At 37.8% G+C, this 26,155-nt stretch overlaps 3 protein-coding genes across 5 annotated transcripts in view; 1 reads left to right on the top strand and 2 right to left on the bottom strand.

The window, feature by feature from the left end:
- LOC127843152 (uncharacterized) overlaps nt 1-26,155 on the top strand; it is a 303,491-nt gene that overhangs the window by 73,374 nt on the left and 203,962 nt on the right. The window lies entirely within an intron of this gene.
- The window catches only part of LOC127874091 (uncharacterized), a 331,818-nt gene that overhangs the window by 303,784 nt on the left and 1,879 nt on the right, over nt 1-26,155 (bottom strand). The window lies entirely within an intron of this gene.
- On the bottom strand, nt 9,993-23,731 carry LOC127874074 (uncharacterized). 3 transcript variants are annotated; one of them, XR_008046616.1, is made up of 3 exons: nt 23,272-23,731; nt 19,242-19,768; nt 9,993-10,071 (listed from the first exon to the last, which is right to left on the bottom strand). XR_008046616.1 is itself a non-coding variant. In XM_052418202.1 (2 exons), the coding sequence occupies exons 1-2, from the start codon at nt 23,522-23,524 to the stop codon at nt 19,427-19,429; spliced, it is 603 nt and encodes a 200-aa protein (XP_052274162.1). In that variant the 5' UTR covers nt 23,525-23,731; the 3' UTR covers nt 19,159-19,426. The 3 variants fall into 3 exon arrangements, 2 of the variants coding, with proteins under 2 accessions (XP_052274162.1, XP_052274152.1); XM_052418202.1 differs by lacking the exon at nt 9,993-10,071 and having other exon boundaries at nt 19,159-19,768; nt 23,264-23,731; XM_052418192.1 differs by lacking the exon at nt 9,993-10,071 and having other exon boundaries at nt 19,159-19,768.

Raw genomic sequence — 26,155 nt, 5'->3', positions numbered from 1 at the left:
CCAGCAAACTGCATTCTTCGACAGGAAATGAAAATATGCACACAATCCCGTCCGTCAAAATTGTACAAACCGATAAAAACAGTCAAGTTTCTGCATCTTACTCTACTGAACTTTACTTTTTTATACCCATTTATATACAATAATGAAATCTATCATATCCATTTTGATACTGATACTTGCAAATCTATATGCATTTATATACAAGCAAATTTCGTTATGCATTAATATACAAGCAAATTTCTGATTGCAATACCCATATCTATACTTAGATGCTCAAAACCATACCCGTATCTATAATTGTAGTCGAAAAACAACCCCATATTTTCTTACATACCCGTATATAGGAAGTTACCCCCCCCCGCCGCCCCTAGAAGGGATCTTAGTAAAAACGAACATAATATAAAAGTGTTGCCTTAGAGTGTATGATAGCGGGAACCAGTAAAAACTGTATTTGATCGATGTTGCAGCGCTTCATAATTTTCAGGTTTTTAAATCGTCAAAAGATGCCTATACTGGATTTTTTAGAGCATGGTAAATGTTCAGTATTACTGTTTCCTCACAAATATCATCACTTCAACGAAAATTTGCGAGTCTGAAACACTCATTTTTTAATTTTGTCAATTTTCCAGAACGTGAAAATGTCCATTTAAGAAAGTATGTTTTGTAAAGAATAGGTAGATAGGTGGTTTAGGTTCAGTCTATTGAACGTATTATATAAAGAAGAGATCGGCGATTTAATGCGGCCGTATTTTGTATGAATGTGCTCAATCTTCACGTGGAGAATCCATGTGTGTGTTTTATGTGTGATATTATTGCCTCTATTTAAGCCTACGGGTTAAGTAGCTCACATATTGCCGTAATAAAGGGGCGATGTTTTCGCATTTACATTGAAAGATAACGTTATTTCTTTGATTTAGCAAATTGTTTTGGCAATGATATTGAATGCAAAGAACTGTTCAACCAGATTGAGGACTGAACAATGTAACTTACTAGGAGAGGTAATATGCCTTACCATCGACACCTTTGAAACGTAATCTTTGCCGTAATAAAGGGGCGATGTTTTCGCATTTACATTGAAAGATAACGTTATTTCTTTGATTTAGCAAATTGTTTTGGCAATGATATTGAATGCAAAGAACTGTTCAACAAGATTGAGGACTGAACAATGTAACTTACTAGGAGAGGTAATATGCCTTACCATCGACACCTTTGAAACGTATTTCTTCCATTGAGTCGTATGGTAATGATGTCTTCCCAATGTGCGCATTGCTCTGCAAATTATTTTAACCATTTCAGTATCAATAGCTAGTTGTGAGCGTTACTTTGGCTCACTTAAGCCAATTCTCTCATATCTCAGGGCATCGGTGGGACAGATCGTCTCTGTGATATTGCACTTAAACTAAGGAAACAGTTGAACAATAGATTTTGATGCTATCATTGACAAATTCGAGGGCATGGGGCCGAAAAAAATCAATTAAGTATGATGAATTTTTTTAATGGGCGCATTGGGTGGCTGTTGAAAAAAGACTTAATATCATTATTGTTGTCGTTGTAAAAGTATGCATTTAGTTTTCTCCAAATTATCTTCATATCGTGTCGCTTGTGTTCGCCTTTTGTCCATCGTGCGTCGTCCGTTGCGCGTCGTAGACCTTTGCCTTGTTTGGTGATAGTGTTATTATGTTATCGACTATTGTGCTCTTATTTTTCAATAGCACCGCATGCTGTATTCCAATGATTCATGAGGAGATGGGTGGTGCGCACAATTTATAGATTGTACACGGGCGCCGAATACTGTCGCTACGCCTCTGGAGATGAGGTGTCAGTCTTTCATAATCTAGTATACCTGTAAAAAGTGAATTTGCATTTAATACTCCAGGGAAGGTAGTTATCAGCCATGCATGTAGGGGGGTACACAATTAAAATTGTATGCATTTAGACTTATTTAGTACTGCATATGTACAGCGGTATAAATAATTAAGGAGCACGAAAGGACGAGAACATAGAATTATAGTCTGTATAGCATAGATAGTTTATCTTCTGAAATCGTTTCGCTTCCTTAAACTGAACAAATATTTAGTGTTTACATCGCAAAACGTAATGTATCCAGTTTCACTTTCGGTTTGGTTGGTTTGTAAACACCGTAAATTCATTTTCAAAAGTGGACAACATCGTTATAAAATAAAGTTAGAAAAGTAAATCATATGGACAACACACATGAACATAGATAGTGCTCTTTATATCAAAGTAGAAAGTTTGGCTCTAGTTCAACGCGCGTCGTACACAGCCTTATAACAATAGACTGATAACCTTTTGTATAGTAAAGTAGTAATACAAGCCAAAATTTACAAAAGTAACAAAAGTTGTATAGCAACAATTATTGTTACCAGGCACGTAGCTTTATATGCACTGTATAGAAACAACTATTGTAACCATACAAGTAGCTCTATATGCTCTGTATAGTGACAACTATTGTAACCACGCACATAGCTCTATATGCTCTGTATAGTGACAACTATTGTAACCACGCACGTAGCTCTATATGCTCTGTATAGCGACAACTATTGTAACCACGCACATAGCTCTATATGCTCTGTATAGTGACAACTATTGTTACCACGCACGTAGCTCTATATGCTCTGTATAGTGACAACTATTGTAACCACGCACGTAGCTCTATATGCTCTGTATAGTGACAACTATTGTAACCACGCAAGTAGCTCTATATGCTCTGTATAGCGACAACTTTTGTAACCACGCAAGTAGCTCTATATTCTCTGTATAGTGACAACTATTGTATCCACGCACGTAGCTCTATATGCTCTGTATAGTGACAACTATTGTAACCACGCAAGTAGCTCTATATGCTCTGTATAGTGACAACTATTGTTACCACGCACGTAGCTCTATATGCTCTGTATAGTGACAACTATTGTATCCGCGCACGTAGCTCTATATGCTCTGTATAGTGACAACTATTGTTACCACGCACATAGCTCTATATGCTCTGTACAGTGACAACTATTGTTACCACGCACGTAGCTCTATATGCTCTGTAAAGTGACAACTATTGTTACCACGCACATAGCTCTATATGCTCTGTATAGTGACAACTATTGTTACCACGCACATAGCTCTATATGCTCTGTATAGTGACAACTATTGTTACCACGCACGTAGCTCTATATGCTCTGTATAGTGACAACTATTGTATCCACGCACGTAGCTCTATATGCTCTGTATAGTGACAACTATTGTTACCACGCACATAGCTCTATATGCTCTGTATAGTGACAACTATTGTTACCACGCACGTAGCTCTATATGCTCTGTATAGCGACAACTATTGTAACCACGCAAGTAGCTCTATATGCTCTGTATAGTGACAACTATTGTAACCACGCACGTAGCTCTATATGCTCTGTATAGTGACAACTATTGTAACCACGCACGTAGCTCTATATGCTCTGTATAGTGACAACTATTGTAACCACGCACGTAGCTCTATATGCTCTGTATAGCGACAACTATTGTAACCACGCATGTAGCTCTATATGCTCTGTATAGTGACAACTATTGTAACCACGCACGTAGCTCTATATGCTCTGTATAGTGACAACTATTGTAACCACGCAAGTAGCTCTATATTCTCTGTATAGTGACAACTATTGTAACCACGCACGTAGCTCTATATGCTCTGTATAGTGACAACTATTGTAACCACGCATGTAGCTCTATATGCTCTGTATAGTGACAACTATTGTAACCACGCATGTAGCTCTATATGCTCTGTATAGTGACATCTATTGTAACCACGCATGTAGCTCTGTATGCTCTGTATAGTGACAACTATTGTAACCACGCACATAGCTCTATATGCTCTGTATAGTGACAACTATTGTATCCACGCACGTAGCTCTATATGCTCTGTATAGTGACAACTATTGTAACCACGCACGTAGCTCTATATGCTCTGTATAGTGACATCTATTGTAACCACGCACGTAGCTCTATATGCTCTGTATAGTGACAACTATTGTAACCACGCACGTAGCTCTATATGCTCTGTATAGTGACAACTATTGTAACCACGCACGTAGCTCTATATGCTCTGTATAGTGACAACTATTGTAACCACGCACGTAGCTCTATATGCTCTGTATAGTGACAACTATTGTAACCACGCACGTAGCTCTATATGCTCTGTATAGTGACATCTATTGTAACCACGCACATAGCTCTATATGCTCTGTATAGTGACATCTATTGTAACCACGCATGTAGCTCTATATGATCTGTATAGCGACAACTATTGTTACCACGCACGTTGCTCTATATGCTCTGTATAGCGACAACTATTGTAACCACGCACGTAGCTCTATATGCTCTGTATAGTGACAACTATTGTAACCACGCACATAGCTCTATATGCTCTGTATAGTGACAACTATTGTTACCACGCACGTAGCTCTATATGCTCTGTATAGTGACAACTATTGTAACCACGCACATAGCTCTATATGCTCTGTATAGTGACAACTATTGTATCCACGCACGTAGCTCTATATGCTCTGTATAGTGACAACTATTGTAACCACGCACGTAGCTCTGTATGCTCTGTATAGTGACAACTATTGTAACCACGCACGTAGCTCTATATGCTCTGTATAGTGACAACTATTGTATCCACGTACGTAGCTCTATATGCTCTGTATAGTGACAACTATTGTAACCACGCACGTAGCTCTATATGCTCTGTATAGTGACAACTATTGTAACCACGCAAGTAGCTCTATATTCTCTGTATAGTGACAACTATTGTAACCACGCACGTACCTCTATATGCTCTGTATATTGACACTTAGTGTAACCGGGCAAGTAGCTCTATATGCTCTGTATAGTGACAACTATTGTAACCACGTACGTAGCTCTATATGCTCTGTATAGTGACAACTATTGTATCCACGCACGTAGCTCTATATGCTCTGTATAGTGACAACTATTGTATCCACGCACGTAGCTCTATATGCTCTGTATAGTGACAACTATTGTAACCACGCACGTACCTCTATATGCTCTGTATAGTGACAACTAGTGTAACCATGCATGTAGCTCTATATGCTCTGTATAGTGACAACTATTGTTACCACGCACGTAGCTCTATATGCTCTGTATAGTGACAACTATTGTAACCACGCACGTACCTCTATATGCTCTGTATATTGACAACTATTGTATCCACGCACGTAGCTCTATATGCTCTGTATAGTGACAACTATTGTAACCACGCACGTAGCTCTATATGCTCTGTATAGTGACAACTATTGTAACCACGCACGTAGCTCTATATGCTCTGTATAGTGACAACTAAGCTCTAGACGCCCTTGATCGGAAACAACTTTTACCACGCTGGTTCAACCGACACTACCACTTTGTTACTAACAATGTAAAAACTAAGAACTCTATTGCACAACGTTCAATTTCACTCTATGTAAGGCAAGGAGAATGCGACAATACGATGTATATGTGTGCTCTGAGCGTAAACATGTTAAATAAAACGTTCATGGTCATATTATGTTTACGTAATCGGATTATGCTCCATTTATCATCTTTTTATTACTCACATGGAACAAATACTTATTTTGCAACAAAAATCATCATTTATATGTCATCCACTGATAAATCCAATGATAATTTTACAAATCAATTTTAAGCTTCTCAAGCTGGGTGCCCGTTTCGGAAATAAAAACATTTGAGCGATACATTAACAATTAAAAGAAGACATTTTGACATTTTGTTACTCTATTAATTTACAGACCAAGAATGGTCCTGGTAGGAACTGAGTTATTGTTAAGTCCATAATTGATCGTCTTTTGTGCTCATTAAATACACTTCAAAGAGATGTTGATTAAGAATTAATATTAAAAAATATTTTAGTAAACTAAGGTCTTTATAACAGCTGTTTAAAACAGAATGGTTTGAGTTTTCTGTAGAGATACGATACGTTTTACATGTGCCACTTGTTAGCGTCTATGTAACCAACAGCATGGTGTATGTTGGCCTGTGGTCCCCAGACAGGGGTCACACTTATTGACTTCTGTTTTCACAGTTAATCAAGTTGTATACTTATCTCAATAAGTGCTTGTTCCAGTGATATCTGTGTATTTAACATTGCTTGCGTAAGAATACTCGGAAGGTATTTGTCTTCAAAAGAATACCTTAATTTTAAAGTATAGTAGACTCGCAATCTGGGGTAACTGGGCTGAATGAATGAGTGTAAACTGCCGTCACAGATCAACCCGTGCAGTCCGCATAGGCTTAGCAGGAATGAAACTTTTCACTTTAAGGAATGTTTCGTTTAAAGAAGGTCTCTTTTAAACGAAAATCCACTCTAGGCAGAAAGTGTCGCCCGTGATAAGCCTTTGCGGACAGAGCATGCATTATGCCCGGTTTTACCAGAACGAGACTCATTGACACTTATCAATATGTTTTTTTATTATAGTAAGTGAAAACATCATTGACAATGACAAATAATGTCAAATCAAATTAAATAACAGAAATCAACAACTATTGTACCAGATGCAAAAACCTGTCCATATACTGATAGATCTGCGTTTACATGTTTTAATATAATACAATAATTATGTATGCATTTGGAATAGTGTGCAAGTAATCCAAAAACATAAGTAAATTCTAACACGCATTGCTTTCGCCGTTGAAGATCGTTCCAGATGTGTTTAATATTATCAATTTTAATTTATGATCATTCATAAACGTAACAATTCCTTTTAACAATCGAGAAGAATGCAAACATGTTTTTGATCTGCTGAACATTTTTATATTGAATAAACCTGTACACGCTTTACAATCGCAATATGCTTAGACAAGAGTATTATTTCTTTTATGAATCATTTTGGGAAAATAGTCAGAACAGCTGCTGGATTGACTTCCAAACACAGCCAAGTACGGTAGTCCCCCCGGCATGGTAATGCACTTACAATAAAGCTAACATCTTGAATTTGGTATCCTTACATATTCATCGAGATTGCTCTGTTTGAGTATGTAAGAAGATCATTAATTTATAAAACATTTCAATAAAATTTGTACCTTTCTCATATTTTATAATTCAAATTCTAAGAAAGTAATGGAATATAGTTCATTAACATACATAAATTATAAAGCAAATAAAGATAAACTACGGTTGCACTGTTTTACTTAAACCAATTTATTACATAACATGTAGAACCATCATCAAATAAAGCATGTAAAAAAATACTGGTTTAAAAAAACATTGCAGATCATGTAAATATTCCAGGGTATATCTAAACTTGTTATTAAATAACCTTCACGTGACGTGTGTGGGTATTCCGAAAATACAAAGGTCTTTACGCAGCCGATGCTGTATTATGTGAGAACCCGGCGTATGTCCAAGCACTCAAACCCAATCAGCTTACTATGCTTACAAAAGGCGGGGCGAATTTTGCTTAATTGCTGCAATTTCCATTTATTTAGTTGGCACTGAAAGACTTTCATTTATATGGTTGACATGTAGATCGCTGTTATCTGTCAAATTCTTCACGTAATGTTTAAGGCCGACTTTGCTGTATTTTTTTTAAATAAATCCTTTCAGTTATGCCTTTGCTTAAAACACAATTATTTCTTTATTGAATGTTTTTATTCGAAGATAATTATAAAGGTCATTTCCGTAGCCTGAAGTAAACTTTATGATTTAAGCGTTAATAATTCCGCAGACGTTAATTAGCAAAATTTTAAAGATTTATGACCGAGATATACAATTTCTTTGAAAATCAGATATCTACCTTTGAAAAAGACATTATTATTTCTTTATAAAAAATATATATAGTTCCAGATATACCCATTAAGAAAATGTATAGGATTCAATAACGAGACAGATTTTTTTTATTGAATAGTACATATCTTTGTTTTCTAAAGATTTATTATTTCTTTATTATTATTTCTTTTTAAAGTATCGATTTCATGTAGAGGCAAACCATTCTTATTAAAAAGTATATGGTTTAGTCTAAAACTGCGTTGTCTTTATTAATATATTTTATGTGAAAATTGCTTTCAAACAAACATCTCTAGCCGGAAAATAATTTTGTGATTTTAAATTTACTAGTCTAGGGGATCATTTATTAGCGAAAATGTGTGAGATGTCAGAACATGGCAGTTTTTTTTATGAAAAGTGAATATCTGCTTTTGCTTTTAACTTTATTTTTATTTTATCATTTAATTACCATTCTTATGCTAGTATCAAAGTCTGTACCCTGAATTAACTCTGTTCATTTGTCTTGTTCTAAATATTTACTTAAACAATGGTTTCACACCTATGACAACAACTTTACATTACAGAAAACGTAATGGACGCCTATTCTTACACAAACAATTGAATGTGTTAGACAACGACGGACCAACAAACACAGAATTCATAGGTTGCATATTTTGTTTATTTCACAGTTACTTTTTGTACAAGTATAAATCATGTGTGAAACATTATCTAAAGTTGTTACAAATAGAGCTATAGATGCAAATGAATTGTATTCGGTGCTGTGTAGCAGTATGCGTGATTGTACCAATACATGTTTCCCCACTAAACGTAAAAGGCGTCATTTGAAACCGTTCTGGACAAAAGAGCTCACGGAACTACATGCGCATAATTATGAGCTCGTCACGTGCCGCGTGATGCAGCGCTGGTAGACCACGGGGCGCACAGCACAAGGAATATCGTGAGTATAATGCGGTTAAAGCACATTTCCGGAGGGCCATGCGGCGGTGCGGTGAACAATTTATGACAGAACTTGACCATAAACTCGAATATGACTCTGTACATGACAGTGTGAGTTTCTGTCGGACAGTAAACTTAAGGAAACGGGGATCCGGTGCCGACATAGAAGGTGGCATCAACTTCGATGGGAATATGTACAGAAGCCGGGAGGAAATAACGGTGCAGTGGGCGAAATACTTTAAAGACCTGTACACCCCTTCAAGCTCCCCGGACTTCGATTCACACTGGGAGTATGTTGTTAGACAGGAAGTGGAGCAGACCTGACAAACTGAAGGAAGGTGAGATTATTACACTGTTTAAAGTCGGGCGAAAGCGGCGAGACCAGCTTAATAATTACCGAGCAATTACACTATCGTCAACGCTGCTTAAGCTTTATGAATCGATTTTATTAAGCCGGTGCAAGGACGGTATACTCGCTTCTATCAGTAAGTTACAAGGTGGATTTCAGGACGGGCTTGGTTGCATAATGACTAGCTTTAGTCTTCGCAAATGTCTATACTATGCAAAGGAGCTGAGATCAAGTGTATATCTATGTTTTCAGGACGCTCGTCAGGCCTTTGACAGGGTATGGCACGATAGACTATTTCACAAACTTTTATCAATTTCCGGTGTTTATGATCCTGATCCAGTCATTGATACTAACACCCTTCTCGCACTTCGTGAAATGTATCGCAACTCAACAAGCCGCGTTCGCCATCGAGGATTGATCTCGGAACCACTATCGATCGGGCAAGGAACCCGTCAGGGAGGCAAAAGCATGTGTTTTCCAATGTATCGACAAAAACGTTACAAACGCTATTGATTTACCTATCAAGAAACAAAACGAACTATTCATATGTTTTGTTTCGTTTGTTTAAATAGCATCAATGCTATCTTTTTCAATATACCACATTTTATTTGCTGTCTCATTTATCTGTTTACCAGTCCCATTAAGCTGGGACAAAGTCTAGAGTGTTAGATTGAGTTCATTTATCAATGTTGGTCCATGCGTTGTAAGTTTAGACCGTTAACTTTACAAGGTCATTTGTTTATGACAGGTACACACCGAAGAGCGGCGCTTCTGGTTCCGGTGGCGCTTTCGCCGATCCTGGACGAGCACCATTGGTCTGTTGTCCATCCGGAAGCACTCGAAACGGACCGCATGCCCGGACGCGCAGCAAACAGCGCTTCCTCCCGGATATGACCGACAGTCCGGTATTCACGCTGAGCAAACCTCGCAGTCGCACTGCGATCCGCCGGCTCCGGCTGCAACGGCTCGACGTGGAACACTGTGAGAAATCATTTGAAACATTAGATGAGTAGTGCGTTAGACGATAGCGCGGAGAGGCTTGTGTCCCCCAGCTCCATGTTGTATGGGCGAGTAGGACATCAGGCGCGAGTGCATAATCATTTATAAGGGGAGGGGTAGGAGGCGAGAAGTGGGCGACTAAGAAACCAGACGCGGTGACGTTATTATGTGTTAGAGGAGGTAGCGTGGGTAATATTGGGCGCGAAGTTAACGAGACGCGGTGACATGATTCTGTGTTAGATGAAGTGGCGTTGGGAATAGAGGCGAGTAGGAGGCGAGTGGGACACCAGATGCGGAGACAATTTTCTATTCAAGAGGAGGGAGCGGGTTTTTTACATAAAAGGGAGTGAAAGTTACAGATAGCACATTAAAGTTGTTGAATCTTAAACTTAAAATACACTAATGAAAAGAATGCGCTTAAAGCAACATTTAAAATGTTGCACTAAAAAACAGGCATATGTGTTAACAATTAATTCTTGTAAAACAGCATAATGCAGCAAATATACCTTCTTGAATTATTCGATGGTTTAGCCAGGCACTTTTTCGACAATATAGAGAGGATGTTTTCGTCTTCCATACCTTTCTAATGATGCACATAATAACTGTTATCGCTAATTCAAGATATTTAAAATTTATTGTAGACAAGATAATTAGTTATATGGCTTCTTAGTTAGCCCATTAAACATATTAAGCTGTATCACATTGTGCGAGGTCAATAAGAAACCGTGTCATGAATTTATTTAATCGAGTACCTTTATTTCTCCAGCATACAACGCGATAACATGACAAACATTAACCTTATTGTTTTAACGTTGCCGACTGCACGTGAAAACCCTCGAAGCTTATATGGAAAATTATCTCACCTTACATAATACTCTTAATTTCTTTGCAAAGCATGTTGACAATGTATTTGTATGTCCCCCACCACTATAGTGGGGGACATATTGTTTTTGCCCTGTCTGTTGGTTTGTTGCTTTGTTGCTTTGTTTGTTTGTGTGTTTGCGTCAAACTTTAACATTTGCCATAACTTTTGCAATATTGAAGATAGCAACTTGATATTTGGCATGCATGTGTATCTCATGGAGCTGCACATTTTGAGTGGTCAAAGGTCAGGGTTAAGGTCATCCTTCAAGGTCAAAGGTCAAATATATAGCTTCAAAGCGGCGCAGAAGGGGACATAGTGTTTCTGACAAACACATATCTTGCTCTATATAAGGCCCGTAGCTTTTCACACGCAGTCAGTAGCATTGAACAGGGTGCAAATTAAATGGGGTTTTCAGGGAGTTACACACGGGCTGGACATAATGCAAACACACCGTTAGGATTTTTTCTTTAATATCTTAAGTTATTGCAATACATTTGTAAAAATATTTCGTGCATAAAAGATTTCTTAAGGTATAAGAATAAGTCCTTGAATACGCTTGAAATCTGTAACAACATTTCAAGTTGCGTGCAGCATAACCGTGCAGTACACAACGACTTTTTTCAGGAGCACGCTTATCAAATAAAGTAATTTTTATGTTTTTCCCATTGCCATAAGCAGCATAAAATATTTATTTTAAGCACTAGTTGAAATTGTTAAGAAAACATATTTTAAAAAGTTATTTGAAAAAATCACCACCGGTGTGTTTTCATTCATTAACTTTTAACTGGGAATCCATCAAAGTCACGTGATCCTGTCCCCTGTTTGAATGACGCCTTAAAAAACAATATACCTTACTTTCGTCCTGTTTATATGATTTTGCGGGAGAATGCAGTTGACTCGATAAGATTAATTCATTTCACGCAATTGTACTTACCCCGCACGCTGTGATACAGGAAAGTAAACGAGAGTGAATTTTACTTACCCTATTACACCGTACGCAGCGAATAAGGAGCCGTGTTACTATTAATACACGGCAGCTTATGATCTCATATTTGCAATTAAAAACATGTATTCTGTTAGAGGTAAAAAAGAATGTATCTGAGAACAACAATATGCATGAATTCATCTCAGCGGGTATTAACTATGATTTAAATTCAGGTTATATATAACCTGTTCAAACGAGATATGAAACTGCGTGCTATTGTTTTAGAACATATACATACTTATCACTTGACATTATAGTGTGGCAAGTGTAGACATTATTAATGAACACGTAACTGACTGTAATAATGTGTTTTTTATGTTTTGTATTTATATACCAGTATATTAGATGCATAAAAATATATCCGTGGATTAACAAGTTCATACTCCTGTTGCAATGGTTATTTGTGTACACTTTCCCAACATTCAAACATGAAATTGGCCTCTTTCTCGGAAAACTGGGTTTAATGCATGTGCGTACAGTTTCGTCCCGGGTTAGCCTGTTCAGTGCATACAGGCATATCTTATTGTTGTTTCAAGGAAGTCCATTCTTAGCGAAAATCCAGGTTAGGCGTAAAATGTCGTCCCAGATTAGCCATTGCATACGAACAAGCATTAAGCCCAGTTTTCCCAGACCGAGGCTTTAATAAATACTTACTGAACATGTCTATTATTTCAACTGCGACTTAATGATACACCTTACGCGAAAATACTGAATATGACATATAAACAGAAGGCATAGTTATATGGTCTGTGAGAAAATCCAAGACGACAATCGGTGGAACACTATGTAACTAGTCGACACCTGGTCACAGTCAGTTGAGACAGAAACCTTGTTGAAACATTGAGCTATGACCTGGGAAAACTGGGCTTAATGCATATGCTTAAAGTTTCGTATCGAATTAGCCTGTGTAGTCTACACAGACTTATCAGAGACGCCACTTAACGCTTTATACAAATTTGCGTTTAAAGGCAGTCTTTTATAAAAGACAAGTTTGTGTTATCGCAAAGTGTCGTCGCTGATTAGCCTGTGCGAACTGCACAGTCTAATTTGGGACGGCAATTAACGAACATGCATAACGCCCTTTTTTTCAAGAACGAGGCTCCATTTTGTATTTTACACGGAACATGTCACCTAAGTATTAATTACAGATTATAACATGCACATGGGCAATGATCAATTAATAACCCGCGTTAATAATGATCAACGGTAAATCGTGTTTAATTTTCATAAAGATCCGTAAATGCTGGAAATCAACGAATTTAAAGTTAAACATAACACAATCCGTGTTCCTTGTAGCAATAGCAAAATTTCAATGCTAGATTTGGTCTGATAAAATTGATTTAACGAGAAACAAAATGCTCGTTTTTTATGTTTTGTGGGCCGATATACCAATTTAAATTTCCCGCGACAATATCCGAACATTTACGAGCGAATGCAAGAATGGCTTTGGGCAGCTTTGAAAGCATGACGTATTTCTCGTAAATAATCATTATGTAATGAAAGATACAAACATGCTAAAATCAAAGAATACTTCGTAAAATAAAGTTTAACTATAACAAATACATGATCCTAATAGTAATAACCAACATTTCAACGCTAAAAAAACTAACAACATTTTAATGCTATATTTTGTCGTATAACGTTGATTTGATAAGAAACGAAATGTTCGGTTGTATTTTAAACGCAGCTGAATTTCGGAATTTGATGACGGCAGCTGCAGATTTATGTACACATTAAGCAAAACGAATGATTCCGATCCTGATGAGAGATCCTCCGTAAAACGGAAGAACTTGACATCGTGAAACGCTTTTTAGATCCTGAAAAGTTACATAATGTTTGTACTCTAATATTTTTGCACCAATGTTTCTTGTACAGGGTTTTCCTAAAGCATAGCACTTTTTGTTGTGGTCAGTTTGTATATAGCATAATCGTATTGGGCAGTGTGTACTGATCTTTAATATTTCCGTCTTCGAAAAGAATTCCCAATATGGCTAACGCTCTTTCCGAAGAGCACAGACGTTAAGGGTATTATTACGTCGCTTCAATATACGACTTCTGAGCAATCTTTAAAGGACATATTATTATGGTGTAAGTCCTATTAGTTCAGAATCATGAGCAGTGTGCTGACCATCTTAAACAATAAGTTCAATGATCGTCCCAAGCAATACCATAATGTTGAATATTAAAAGATACACATTTAAAAATGAGTGTTCCTGAAAAAAAGAAACTTGACAAAAACTTTAATCAACAACATATAAATGTTAAATAAAATAATATTAGATGCCGGTATATGAATAAAATAATTATGTGAATAACTTACACGTATACAGATGAGCCGCTACTTAGTTGAGGGTAGTTGCAAGGAAGGCTACTTAGTTGAGTGTAGTTGCAAGGAAGGCTGCTTAGTTGAGGGTAGTTGCAAGGGAGGCTTCTTAGTTGAGGGTAGTTGCAAGGAAGACTACTTAGATGAAGGTAGTTGCAAGGCAGTCTACTTAGATGAGGGTAGTTGCAAGGAAGGCTACTTAGTTGAGGGTAGTTGCAAGGAAGGCTACTTAGTTGAGGGTAGTTGCAAGGACGGCTACTTAGTTGAGGGTAGTTGCAAGCAAGGCTACTTAGATGAGGGTAGTTGCAAGGAAGGCTACTTAGTTGAGGGTAGTTGCGAGGGAGGCTACTTAGATGAAGGTAGTTGCAAGGAAGGCTACTTAGTTGAGGGTAGTTGCAAGGGAGGCTACTTAGATGAGGGTAGTTGCAAGGAAGGCTACTTAGTTGAGGGTAGTTGCAAGGGAGGATACTGTGTCAAAAAATCGATTAAATTGAGCATGGCTCTGGGACCACCAGGCTTAATGCATTGTGTGATAAGTGTCGTCCCTGGACTGCTCAGGCTTAATGCATTGTGTGTTTAGTGTCGTCACAGGGCTGCAGGCTTAATGCATAGTGTGTTTAGAGTCGTCCCAGGGCTGCACAGGCTTAATGCATTGTGTGTTTAGTGTCGTCACAGGACTGCACAGGCTTAATGCATTGTGTGTTTAGTGTCGTCCCAGGGCTGCACAGGCTTTATTCATAGTGTGTTTAGTGTCGTCACAGGACTGCTCAGGTTATTCAGGAAAGATGCTTTCTGCACGGATTATATTTTTTGTTTAAACAAAAACAAATTATGAAAGCGGAAAATGTCATCCCTGTTAAGACTGTGCAAAGTGCACATGCTAATTTGGGCCGACACTTAATGCACTTGCATTTAGCCAAATTATCCCAGAGCCCTGCTTAAGTCTAAAGCTGGATGGTGATTTCTTGCCCTTATTAAGGATTTTATTTGTTGACTGATCATTGTTTTGTTTTGTTTTGTATTTTGTTCATACCAAGCCACCACAGGTGTTTGGCGCGTAACCGAGTCACTTAAACACTCTCAATAAGTCATAAAATAACATTTTTATCACCATGACAAAAAGAAATTGTGATATATTATATTTGATCGTATATATTATATCATATTTTTGTTTGTTCATGTTGCCAAAGTGATTGATAGTGTTATAGTGAATAGGCCACGCGCCCAACACCTGTGCGAGCGGCTAGAGACTTGCCAATATTGTTCATGAACATTCCATTTATTGCTTAAGCTTGTACATATTAACATGAATCTTACATGAACTGAAGGCTGTGTCAGCTATTCCGTAACATATGTGAAGTTTTTTTGTAAAGAAGTCTCATAGTAAAATCCTGTCTCGGGGAAAGTGTCGTCCCTAAATAGCCTGTGCGGACTGCGTAGGCTCATATGGTACGACGCTTTACACAAACATTATTACGCCTTTTCTTCCAGAGCAAGATTAATATATTTATACCTAAACATTTGATGACATGTTATTGCTTCTGCTATTTACAAATGAAGCTAGTAAGATATGTAAAGAAAATAGTTGGTTTGCTATGGTTGTTATTTCTCATTATGTCATTAAACCCAAAATATTGCCAAAATAAATATTGTATAGAGCATTTTGAGGAGTTGAAACCCACGTATATTGTTCGTCCTTTTGGCAATTATTTTTTGGAATGATAATAGTAGATATTATCAAATGCTAAACCTTGCCGCAATTCAGTAGTTTTTACAAAATACAAATTATTCTAGCCCTGTTTGATACAAGTATAAGTATTATTTTCATCCATATATTTTTCTTAAGATTTTTGCTTAATGTGCGATTTTAATTTAATTGATAAAACACATATTCAGCAATTAACCTCTTCTTAAATTAGGTAAATAAATAAACTTTCCTGTATCAATATGTGTATAATGCCCACTTTCTTCATTGCGGTAAAATATATGGGGTAACTTATATTCATAATGAATTGCATAACTCACCATTTCCAACAAGTGTTTTTTTTATCTATTGCTTTTTATGTGGGAATCTTTACAAGTGAGCAACCAAAGAGTTTTACTTTATCAAATAATCACAGCTAGTGTTCTTTTCTTATCAGTGTGATTGTAATTATTTGTGTTTGTTTTAATGTACGATTTTATAAATGAAACAATGTTGAGGGATAAGTTTGAATTGTTTATTTGCGCCTGGCTCTGGGAAAAAACTGGGCTTGATGCATGTGCGTAAAGTGAAGTGCCAGATTAGCCTGTGCAGTCCGTACAGCGTAAAGTGAAGTGACAGATTATCCTGTGCAGTTCGTACAGCGTAAAGTGAAGTGCCAGATTAGCCTGTGCAGTCCGTACAGCGTAAAGTGAAGTGCCAGATTATCCAGTGCAGTCCGTACAGCGTAAAGTGAAGTGACAGATTATCCTGTGCAGTCCGTACAGCGTAAAGTGTAGTGCCAGATTATCCAGTGCAGTCCGTACAGCGTAAAGTGAAGTGCCAGATTAGCCTGTGCAGTTCGTACAGCGTAAAGTGAAGTGACAGATTAGCCTGTGCAGTTCGTACAGCGTAAAGTGAAGTGCCAGATTAGCCTGTGCAGTCCGTACATGGACTAAATGCATGTGCGTAAAGTGAAGTGCCAGATTATCCAGTGCAGTCCGTACAGCGTAAAGTGAAGTGACAGATTATCCTGTGCAGTTCGTACAGCGTAAAGTGAAGTGCCAGATTATCCAGTGCAGTCCGTACAGCGTAAAGTGAAGTGACAGATTATCCTGTGCAGTCTGTACAGCGTAAAGTGAAGTGCCAGATTATCCAGTGCGGTCCGTACAGGCTAATCAGGGGCAACATTTTTAGTCTTAATTTTGATACAATTGACGCGGAAAGTATCCTGACTGGGAAACCACTTGTCACATGCATTAAGACCTGTTTTCCCAGAGTGTGTATAAATAGTTACAGGGTTAGGTACGCACCTGATTCGGGATATACGGTTCTGTGGAAAACCATATCGGGGCGTAGTTACAGGGTTAGGTACACATCCGATACGGGATATACGGTTCTGTGGAAAACCATATCGGGGCGTAGTTACAGGGTTAGGTACACACCTGATACGGGATATACGGTTCTGTGGAAAACCATATAGGGGCGTAGTAACAGGGTTAGGCACACACCTGATACGGGATATACGGTTCTGTGGAAAACGATATCGGGGCGTAGTAACAGGGTTAGGTACACACCTGATACGGGATATACGGTTCTGTAGAAAACCCTATCGGGGCGTAGTTACAGGGTTAGGTACTGACCCGATACGAGATATACGGGTATGTGGAAAACCATGTCGGGGCGTAGTTACAGGGTAGGTTACACACCCGATTCGGGATATACGGTTCTGTGGAAACCATATCGGGGCGTAGTTACAGGGTTAGTTACGGACCCGCTACGGGATATACGGTTCTGTGGAAAACCATATCGGGCGTAGTTACAGGGTTAGTTACACACCTAAAACGGGATATACGGTTCTGTGGAAAACCATATCGGGGCGTAGTTACAGGGTTAGTTACTGACCTGATACGGGATATGCGGTTCTGTGGAAATCCATATCGGGGCGTAGTTACAGGATTATATAGTTACACACCTGATACGGGATAAACGGTTCTGTGGAAAACCATATCGGGGCGTAGTTAAAGGGTTGGTTACTGACCTGATATGGGATATGCAGCTCTGTGGAAAACCATATCGGGGCGTAGTTACAGGGTTGGTTACTGACCTGATACGGGATAAACAGTTCTGTGGAAAACCATATCGGGGCGTAGTTACAGGGTTGGTTACTGACCTGATACGGGATATACAAGTCTGTGGAAAACCATATAGGGGCGTAGTTACAGGGTTGGTTACTGACCTGATACGGGATATACAAGTCTGTGGAAAACCATATAGGGGCGTAGTTACAGTGTTGGTTACTGACCTGATACGGGATATACGGTTCTGTGGAAAACCATATCGGGGCGTAGTTAAAGGGTTAGGTACTGACCTGATACAGGATATACGGGTCTGTGGAAAACTATATCGGGGCGTAGTTACAGGGTTAGTTACGGACCTAATACGGGATATACCGTTCTGTGGAAACCAATTCGGGGCGAGACCGAAGGTTTCCCACGGAACCGTTTATCCCGTATCGGGCCAGTAACTAACCCTGTAACAATTATATCACCCCAACTACTTTCCAACTCATCAAATTAACAATTATGGTAACATATAACCAGTATTATTATATTTCTACTGCCCCATATATTCTACTGACACCATATAGAATATATGGGTTCATCATGTGACGTCAAACAGCCAATGAGAGAATATTTTGTAGATGGTGTGATATATATTGTTATTTTTATAGGGTGTAAACAAATTGGTACGTATGGCTTATAGTTTGAATACCAAAGGAAAAGATATTATGGTACATAATAAGATATGAATATATATTTTGTACCAAAATCTCGTTTTGCAGACATACTTAACATGCTGTTTTATAGTATTAATATTACATTTATGTGTGTCCTGTCATATTTGTGTATTGTATATAATGTTACAAAATCACATAAATTGTTTTGTTAGTATGGATCCGAAACCACACGACTTTGTGTTCAGAAATGTATTCTGATAATGGTGGCTGTAGGCTAACCCTCTGTCCATCATCATGTCTGTCTGTCAGTTGGTACGTCCGACCACAAAATTTGTCTGACGTTATTTGATAAGAAAGGGCCTTAAACTAAAATATCTGGAAATGAAAGTTATTTATATTTGTTCTAAATCTGTTTCATATATACATGATATAATTTTGTGTTTTAAGTGGAAAATGAATCAATAAGTTAGAAGTTATTATTATCAATACATGTATTATATTCACAGTATTTAAAACAAACAAAAACTGAAACTAAAAAAAGGAAGCGTATATGTACCTTAATGTATGTGGATGGTTGAATTAAAATGACGGTAATGAAATTATCCCTCTTGAATCTTAACCTGACTCAAAAAATCGAGTCATTATTGGTACATGCTATGGTACATATACCAAACGACACAAATTAGCATAATGACATGATTTCAAAGTCAATTCCAATTAGCTCGTATCTTCATAGTATCTTTAAGGTCGTGAGTGACGTCGACCGCTGGAAACTGCGTTTTTAAGTTTCCCGCGCACTGCGTTATCAGCAGACGCCGCTATCACTGCATGAGCGTTAACAACCTCCATGTAGTTTCTATAGGCAGCGATTTCGCGTGTAGTGACGTCATCATGCGGGTAGAACACCAGCCGGTCCATGCCCACTTGAAGTCCCGGCTGTATAGCTTTTGCCATATCCGCTATAGTACAAAATTCGACGACCCAGCGGGAGTTGACCCCGTGTCGCGCAGACCGGATATCGAGGGGATCGAACTGGATACTTCGTACAGGAACGTCGAGTTGAGTCTGTATTAGGTACTGCACCTGTTCGTGATTTGATAAGTAGTAGTTGTAGATGTAGTAGAAGTAGCAAAAGCGTTAAACACAATAATAGTAGTATTAAAGTTGTACTGATTGTTGTTGTAGAAGCATTCTTTATTTAATTTTCATAATAGTTATTAATATGAGTAATACAAGCAGTACTAGCAGAAGCAACAGTTGTAATTGTAGTTACCTAGTACATATGTAGTTTATTTATAGACATTTTTTATCTACGTAGTACGACGGAAATATTTCATCAAGGTCCGTCTTTGCAATTATAATACATTTTATGATTTGTGTCACTTATGCTCGATTGGTAATTGTCGGCTCTGGTACTACTTAAATGTACCCCGGGTACGGTAAATAAAATAACACGTGCCCGGGAATTCTTACGCTTAATTGAGCTCGATTGGTCATTGTCGGCTCGGGTACTACTTACATGTACTCCGGGTACTCTTAAGTATACTTACATATACCCCGGGTGAGGTAAATATACTTAAACGTACCTGGTTAATATTAGACTGTACCCGAGTTGTATTCCCGCAAAAAATCCGATGTCGTAAAACGCGCTACCGATTATCTTAAACAAACTTCTCTTTAAATAAAAACTGCATCAACATGCTTTTTGAGTATGAGTTTCGATAATATAGAGGCCACTTTACAGAAAATTGACATAAATGTGAATATAATTTAATATAAAAAAAATAACCGACAACGACCGATTTAACGTCATATTTCCCGGGTACGTTTTAGTATATTTACCGTATCCGGGGTACATGTAAGTATACTTAAGAGTACCCGGGGTACATGTAAGTAGTACCCGAGCCGACAATGACCAATCGAGCCTTAATTGATCGTTGTCTGCTATATTTTTTTTAAATTAATTATATTCACATTTATGTCAATATTCTGTAAAATAGCCTCTATATTATCGACACTTCTTCCTTAAAAGCATGTTAAGGAGCTTTTTAAAGAGAATTTTGTTTCGAATCCGTAGCGCGTTTTACAACATCGAATTTTGGGCGGGAATAATACACGGGTACAGTCTAAATTGGCCAATCGAGTGTCAATTATGCTTGATTGATCATTGTCGGCTCGGGTACTATTTACATGTGCCCCGGGTATCTTAAGTATACTTACATGTACCCCGGGTACGGTAAATACTTAATCGTACCCGGTCGATATTAGACTGTACCCGTGTTGGATTCCCGCCCAAAATCCGATGTCGTAAAACGCACTACCGATTATTTTAAAGGGGCCGTCCAACAGATTTTTGGGAAACTACGAGGATTTCTTATATAGGTAAAACATACATCCGCTTGCATCATGAGCGTGGATGGTCGAGTGGTCAAGGCGGGAGACTTTTTACTCCGTGACTCCAGGGGTCAGTGGTTCGAGCCCTGTTGAGGATTTTTTCCTTTTTTTAAATTGTATTCTTGTTTTTTTACTAGAGATTTTAAGTTCCAATATTTAAATTTATCAATATAACGCATTTACTGACAAGCTTCAATACATTTATGACATGACAAAATATGTTTGGACGGACCCTTTAAACAAACTTATATTTAACAAGAAATATCTTTAAAAAAGATATACGGCGTAAATAGTTTAATGAATGAGATCAAGTATAGCGAATGTCTTTTTCTGTGCAGTTCTTAGCTGCATCACACGCAGTACGGGATGTTACGGGGAGTTTTCGCGGCTTATTTTACATTATAACATATTGCTGGTCATAAACCTATAGATACAAAACAGAAAACCAAAAGAAGAATGGAAGTGAAATTTAAACATATGAGTCAACCGGCCACACGAGAAGTATCCGTATTTATAGGCGCGTTCTTCGAACAAACCTGTTTTAGTGGTTTGTCGGGCATTGCTATTTGATTCGATTATTAACAGTATCAATTATCATCGTGCTAATGCTTAAAGTGATATTATGGGCATTTTGCACTGTTGAATTGAGCTGAAAAGAATTAACAGGTCAAAATAGTTAGTTAAAATGTGGTTACTGATTAATTATCTGCAACTCACCTTGCTACCAGTTGTTTATAAAAATATATTTTATATTCGATATTCTTACGTGACCCACCCAGTCCTGTAAGCTGAAATGATCCGTAAAACAATTTCGTGTTTTTGTGTCGTATGAACAAATCTGCACTAAAACTAAATTTAGGTTCAACTCGTAAACGCATGATCAGTTGTCAAACGAAAGTACGGTTGATATTCAAATGCATTATTTTTCTCTTTCTGGTATATTGTTTAAGTATGATGATGCTGCATTAATTAATATAAGTGTATATGAAGTAGAAACATCAAAAATAATCAACGGTTGCGATAGACACCTATAAACTGTTACATGCTCATAATATCACTTTAGTACATTAGGCAATATGGACGAATAATTATTGTTAAATTTATCAACAATAATATTTATCATTGTATTGTTGAAAACACATTAAGAATCTATTATTTACATACCATAATTATATTGCTGAATATCTTCATTTAACATATTTCTGGTCTAAAGAAAATTCCAGGTCACCTAGTTCACGGATAGCGTCTTTATTATATAACGATTATTTTACTGGCCGCCAACTCCGGTGATGACCTGTATATAAACTCTGAATGTCCGCGAATTGACCCGATATACCTCGCGGGTTGAAATGCAATGCTTTAAAGTGAGGCCTCGCTTCCATTGCTCTTTATACTTTTACATGTTAACATGTTGACAGGAATAAGGAAGTAAGTACTAAATATGAGAACATAGCCTTTTAAGTATAAACGCTCTTGCGCTGGTAATACTCTGAAAATAAAAGGTGTACGCACAAACTGTATTGATGTCGAGAATTGAGTGTAAAACTGTTCTATCTATTAAGCCTTTTCATTCGAGATAAAATTGTTTCATACAGTAAAACAGTGTTACAAAGACGCGGATATGTTTCCAATGTTCTGGTGGTATACTCAAATCAGCCAATGGAATAAATGAAGTGTATTCATTCGTACCTAGCCGCGGGAAATTTTATTGGAATTTTATTGGACACTTACAAAGGTCAGGCTAAGGTGAAAAGCTGGCTTATGCAGCTTACGCCGAAAAAAAAATGCATGAACATGCTTTTTGAGTATGAGTTACGATAATATAGAGGTCATTTTACAGACAATTGACATAAATGTAAATATACTTAAAAACAAAATAGCCGACAACGGCCGATTATGCGTTAAATTTCCCGGATACGTTTTAGTTTATTTATCGTACCCGGGGTACATGTAAGTATACTTATGAGTACCCGGGGTACATGTAAGTAGTATCCGAGCCGACAATGACCTATCGAACGTCTGTTATAGTATCAGTAGCTGGTAGATACAACTTAGGTTCGTTGTATTCACGAACATCACACAACTTATAAGGTACAGTTTCTAAATAAGTTACGTTGTTTGCGAAAATAATAAAAAAAGTCGACATAGAATGTCACACAATGCGTCGTGCAAGTGGAGTCTCACAATTTTACCTCCGAGTGGGACACGTTTTCGTTGTTCCGGAAACTGAAAACTGCGGCGTTCGGCCGACTGGGTGGTGTTTGTGTCACTGCGCATGTGCAGACTAGGGGCGATCCGGTCAATGTTGTCACTGCACATGTGCAGACTTTGGGCGATCCGGTTGATGTTGTCACTGCGCGTGTGCAGACTTGGTGCGATCCGGTCGATGTTGTCACTGCGCATGTGCAGACTTGGGGCGATCCGGTCGATGTTGTCACTGCGCATGTGCAGACTTGTGGCGATCCGGTCGCTGTGTCACTGCGCGTGTGTAGACTTGTTGCGATCCGGTCGATGTTGTCACTGCGCATGTGCAGACTTGGGGCGATCCGGTCGATGTTGTCACTGCGCATGTGCAGACTGGGGGCGATCCGGTCGATGTTGTCACTGCGCATTACATTCGCGTCCGGGCAAGATTGATCATCCGGCGTTGCCGCGTCACTGAAACCGAGAGGGCGGGACCGGCTTAAGGGACATAAAACAGGAAAAAAAATACATATGTAACTAAATTGTTAAAGAAAAAACGGTCATACGATTTAAAGTGGCGGGCATTTATCAACATGAGGCAAACATATTAAATTGTAACGCGTGGGAAAAAAATGTGAGATTATTTCAAATACTTGCGTTAAAAGAGAAAAAAAATGCATTTCCTCTTTTAAGGCTCGATTGGTCATATTCGGCTCGGAAACTACTCAAATGTACCCCGGGTACTCATAAGTATACCAAATGTACCCCGGCTTCGGAAAATATACTAACACGTATCCGGAAAATTTAGACCAATTGAGAAAATGTATTCCCGCCCAAAATTCGATGTCGTAAAACGCGCTACAAAAAACGAAAAAAAACAACATCTCTTTGAACAAAACCTGCCTCAACATGCTTTTTTGAGTTGGAGTTTCGATAATATTTATGCCATTTCACAGGATATTGACATAAATATGAATATTGTTAATTTGACTAAAATAGCCGAGAACAACAAATTTAGCGTTAGAATTCCACGTTACGTTTCAGTATGTTTTCCGTACCCGGGGTACATTTAAGTATACTTAAGAGTACCCGGGGTACATTTGAGTAGTAACCGAGCCGACAATGACCACAGTTAATTAAGAATAATGTTACGATTAGCTCTTGTGCTCAGCTGTCAAAACATTTTCGTGCACGTGGAACTCATTTTGTTTAAAATAACGACATCAAGCATTAGTTGATCATTAATTATTATTAAAATTACAAGGCGTCATCGTTGACAGAGGTAATTTTCGTACAATAACAATGGTTTAAGGTAATTAATATTTGATATATTTGACACTCTCTTGGAATTGGTTTTATTAAAACATTACATCTATTTTCTTTTGACGATTATTAATAAAATTGTAAATTTTATTTTTAAAAATTTCATTAAATATATTCTTTTCAGAATGTAGTTTAATTGGACTATATAACGGACTATATAACGGTTTAGAATTATTCGGTTGTTGTTGTTTTTTATGTTAAGCAAATCCAATCCGCTTTAAAGGAAATTTGTGTTAAAAATGAAGTGTCATCTTAACGTAAATCCAGGTTAGGCGGATTTACATGGGGCCTAGAATTTCAAGAACGAGGCATGTTAATTTTCATCGGGGATGGGAAAAAAGGAAGCTTGTTTTTGCAGTTATATTTCCTGCCTAGCATCCGATGAATAGAAAAGTGATCTCAACATAGATCTGGCGATCATCTGATAGCGAACAAACGATACACAAACACCCCATAGAATACCGTGAGAAAGATTTATAGCGAACAGCAAACATTGACTTATGACACGTGATACTTACATCTCTGCTCAACAGCGCCCCGTGCCGCGGTCCCGCTATGTGCGTCCGGTTTCTGTGGGCTCTCTCTCCGGGATCGCGGCGCATGATGGCTGGTGGCGTCATACACGCAGTCCGGGTACAGCAAAAGGGTACTGGGCCGAAAACCAAGAGCGAATAACATTTGGTACTGGAAAGGACTGATTGGCTGCTGAAATGTCAGCTTACTTCCCCAAACATAGTTTTTTTAATCACAAAATCGTGATAACAAAGTAAGGTATATGTGGTGTTTGTTATACCGTCGAGTTAGCATAATCATTGGGAACATGTCAAATATACAAAACAAAATTAAATGTATGAACATTGCAGTATTTTATTTATTTACTTGTAGTTGTCTGCACTAAACAGTATAATTTATCTGTAAGTTTTTATGTTTAGTTTTATATATCGCTCAATCAATTGCGACAAATCCTACAGACTGACTGATTAAAGTAATCGCAGCGGTTATTTCCTGTTTGCTGATCGAAAGCTGCTTCGAGCTTGTCGTGTTTTTTTTATAATTATGAGCGGTTAGAATGCATGTATATTATTTGCAATCAACATCCTATAACGTATGTCATTAAAGTTGTCTAGAGTCGTACTTGCTGTACTTATTGAAACAAAAAATATTTGTCAGAAAATAATAATCGTTAAAAATGACGTCATCGCATGTTGTTGTTTTTTATAAAGAAGGCAATGTTTTGAACTGAAACATGCTCGGAACCAGTGACATATCTGAATGTGAACATGTCGAGTTTGTCTAAATTACAAGGTATGCACCGATTTCTGAAGGGGAACGGCGAAGCAGGCATACGACTTAATTCAGTGTTTTAATTCAAAAGCTTTGCGCAATCCAAAGATTCTTCCAAAGATCCAAAAAATCCAAAGATTCAAAGATTCTTCATAACACAATTGTAAAATGTGCCCCATCAAAACGAACCAGCAAAATAAATAGAAGCACATTTATTATTAAATTAATTATTATTATTGATTGTCTTTGCCATAATTATGTTGTAAATGGCTAAAGGCATGTTTT

The sequence above is a fragment of the Dreissena polymorpha genome, chromosome 1, assembly GCF_020536995.1.
Source record: "Dreissena polymorpha isolate Duluth1 chromosome 1, UMN_Dpol_1.0, whole genome shotgun sequence".
NCBI classification, from domain to species: Eukaryota; Metazoa; Mollusca; class Bivalvia; order Myida; family Dreissenidae; genus Dreissena; species Dreissena polymorpha.
Note: the sequence above shows the minus strand (reverse complement) of the source record. Positions and strands in the feature narration are given on the sequence as shown.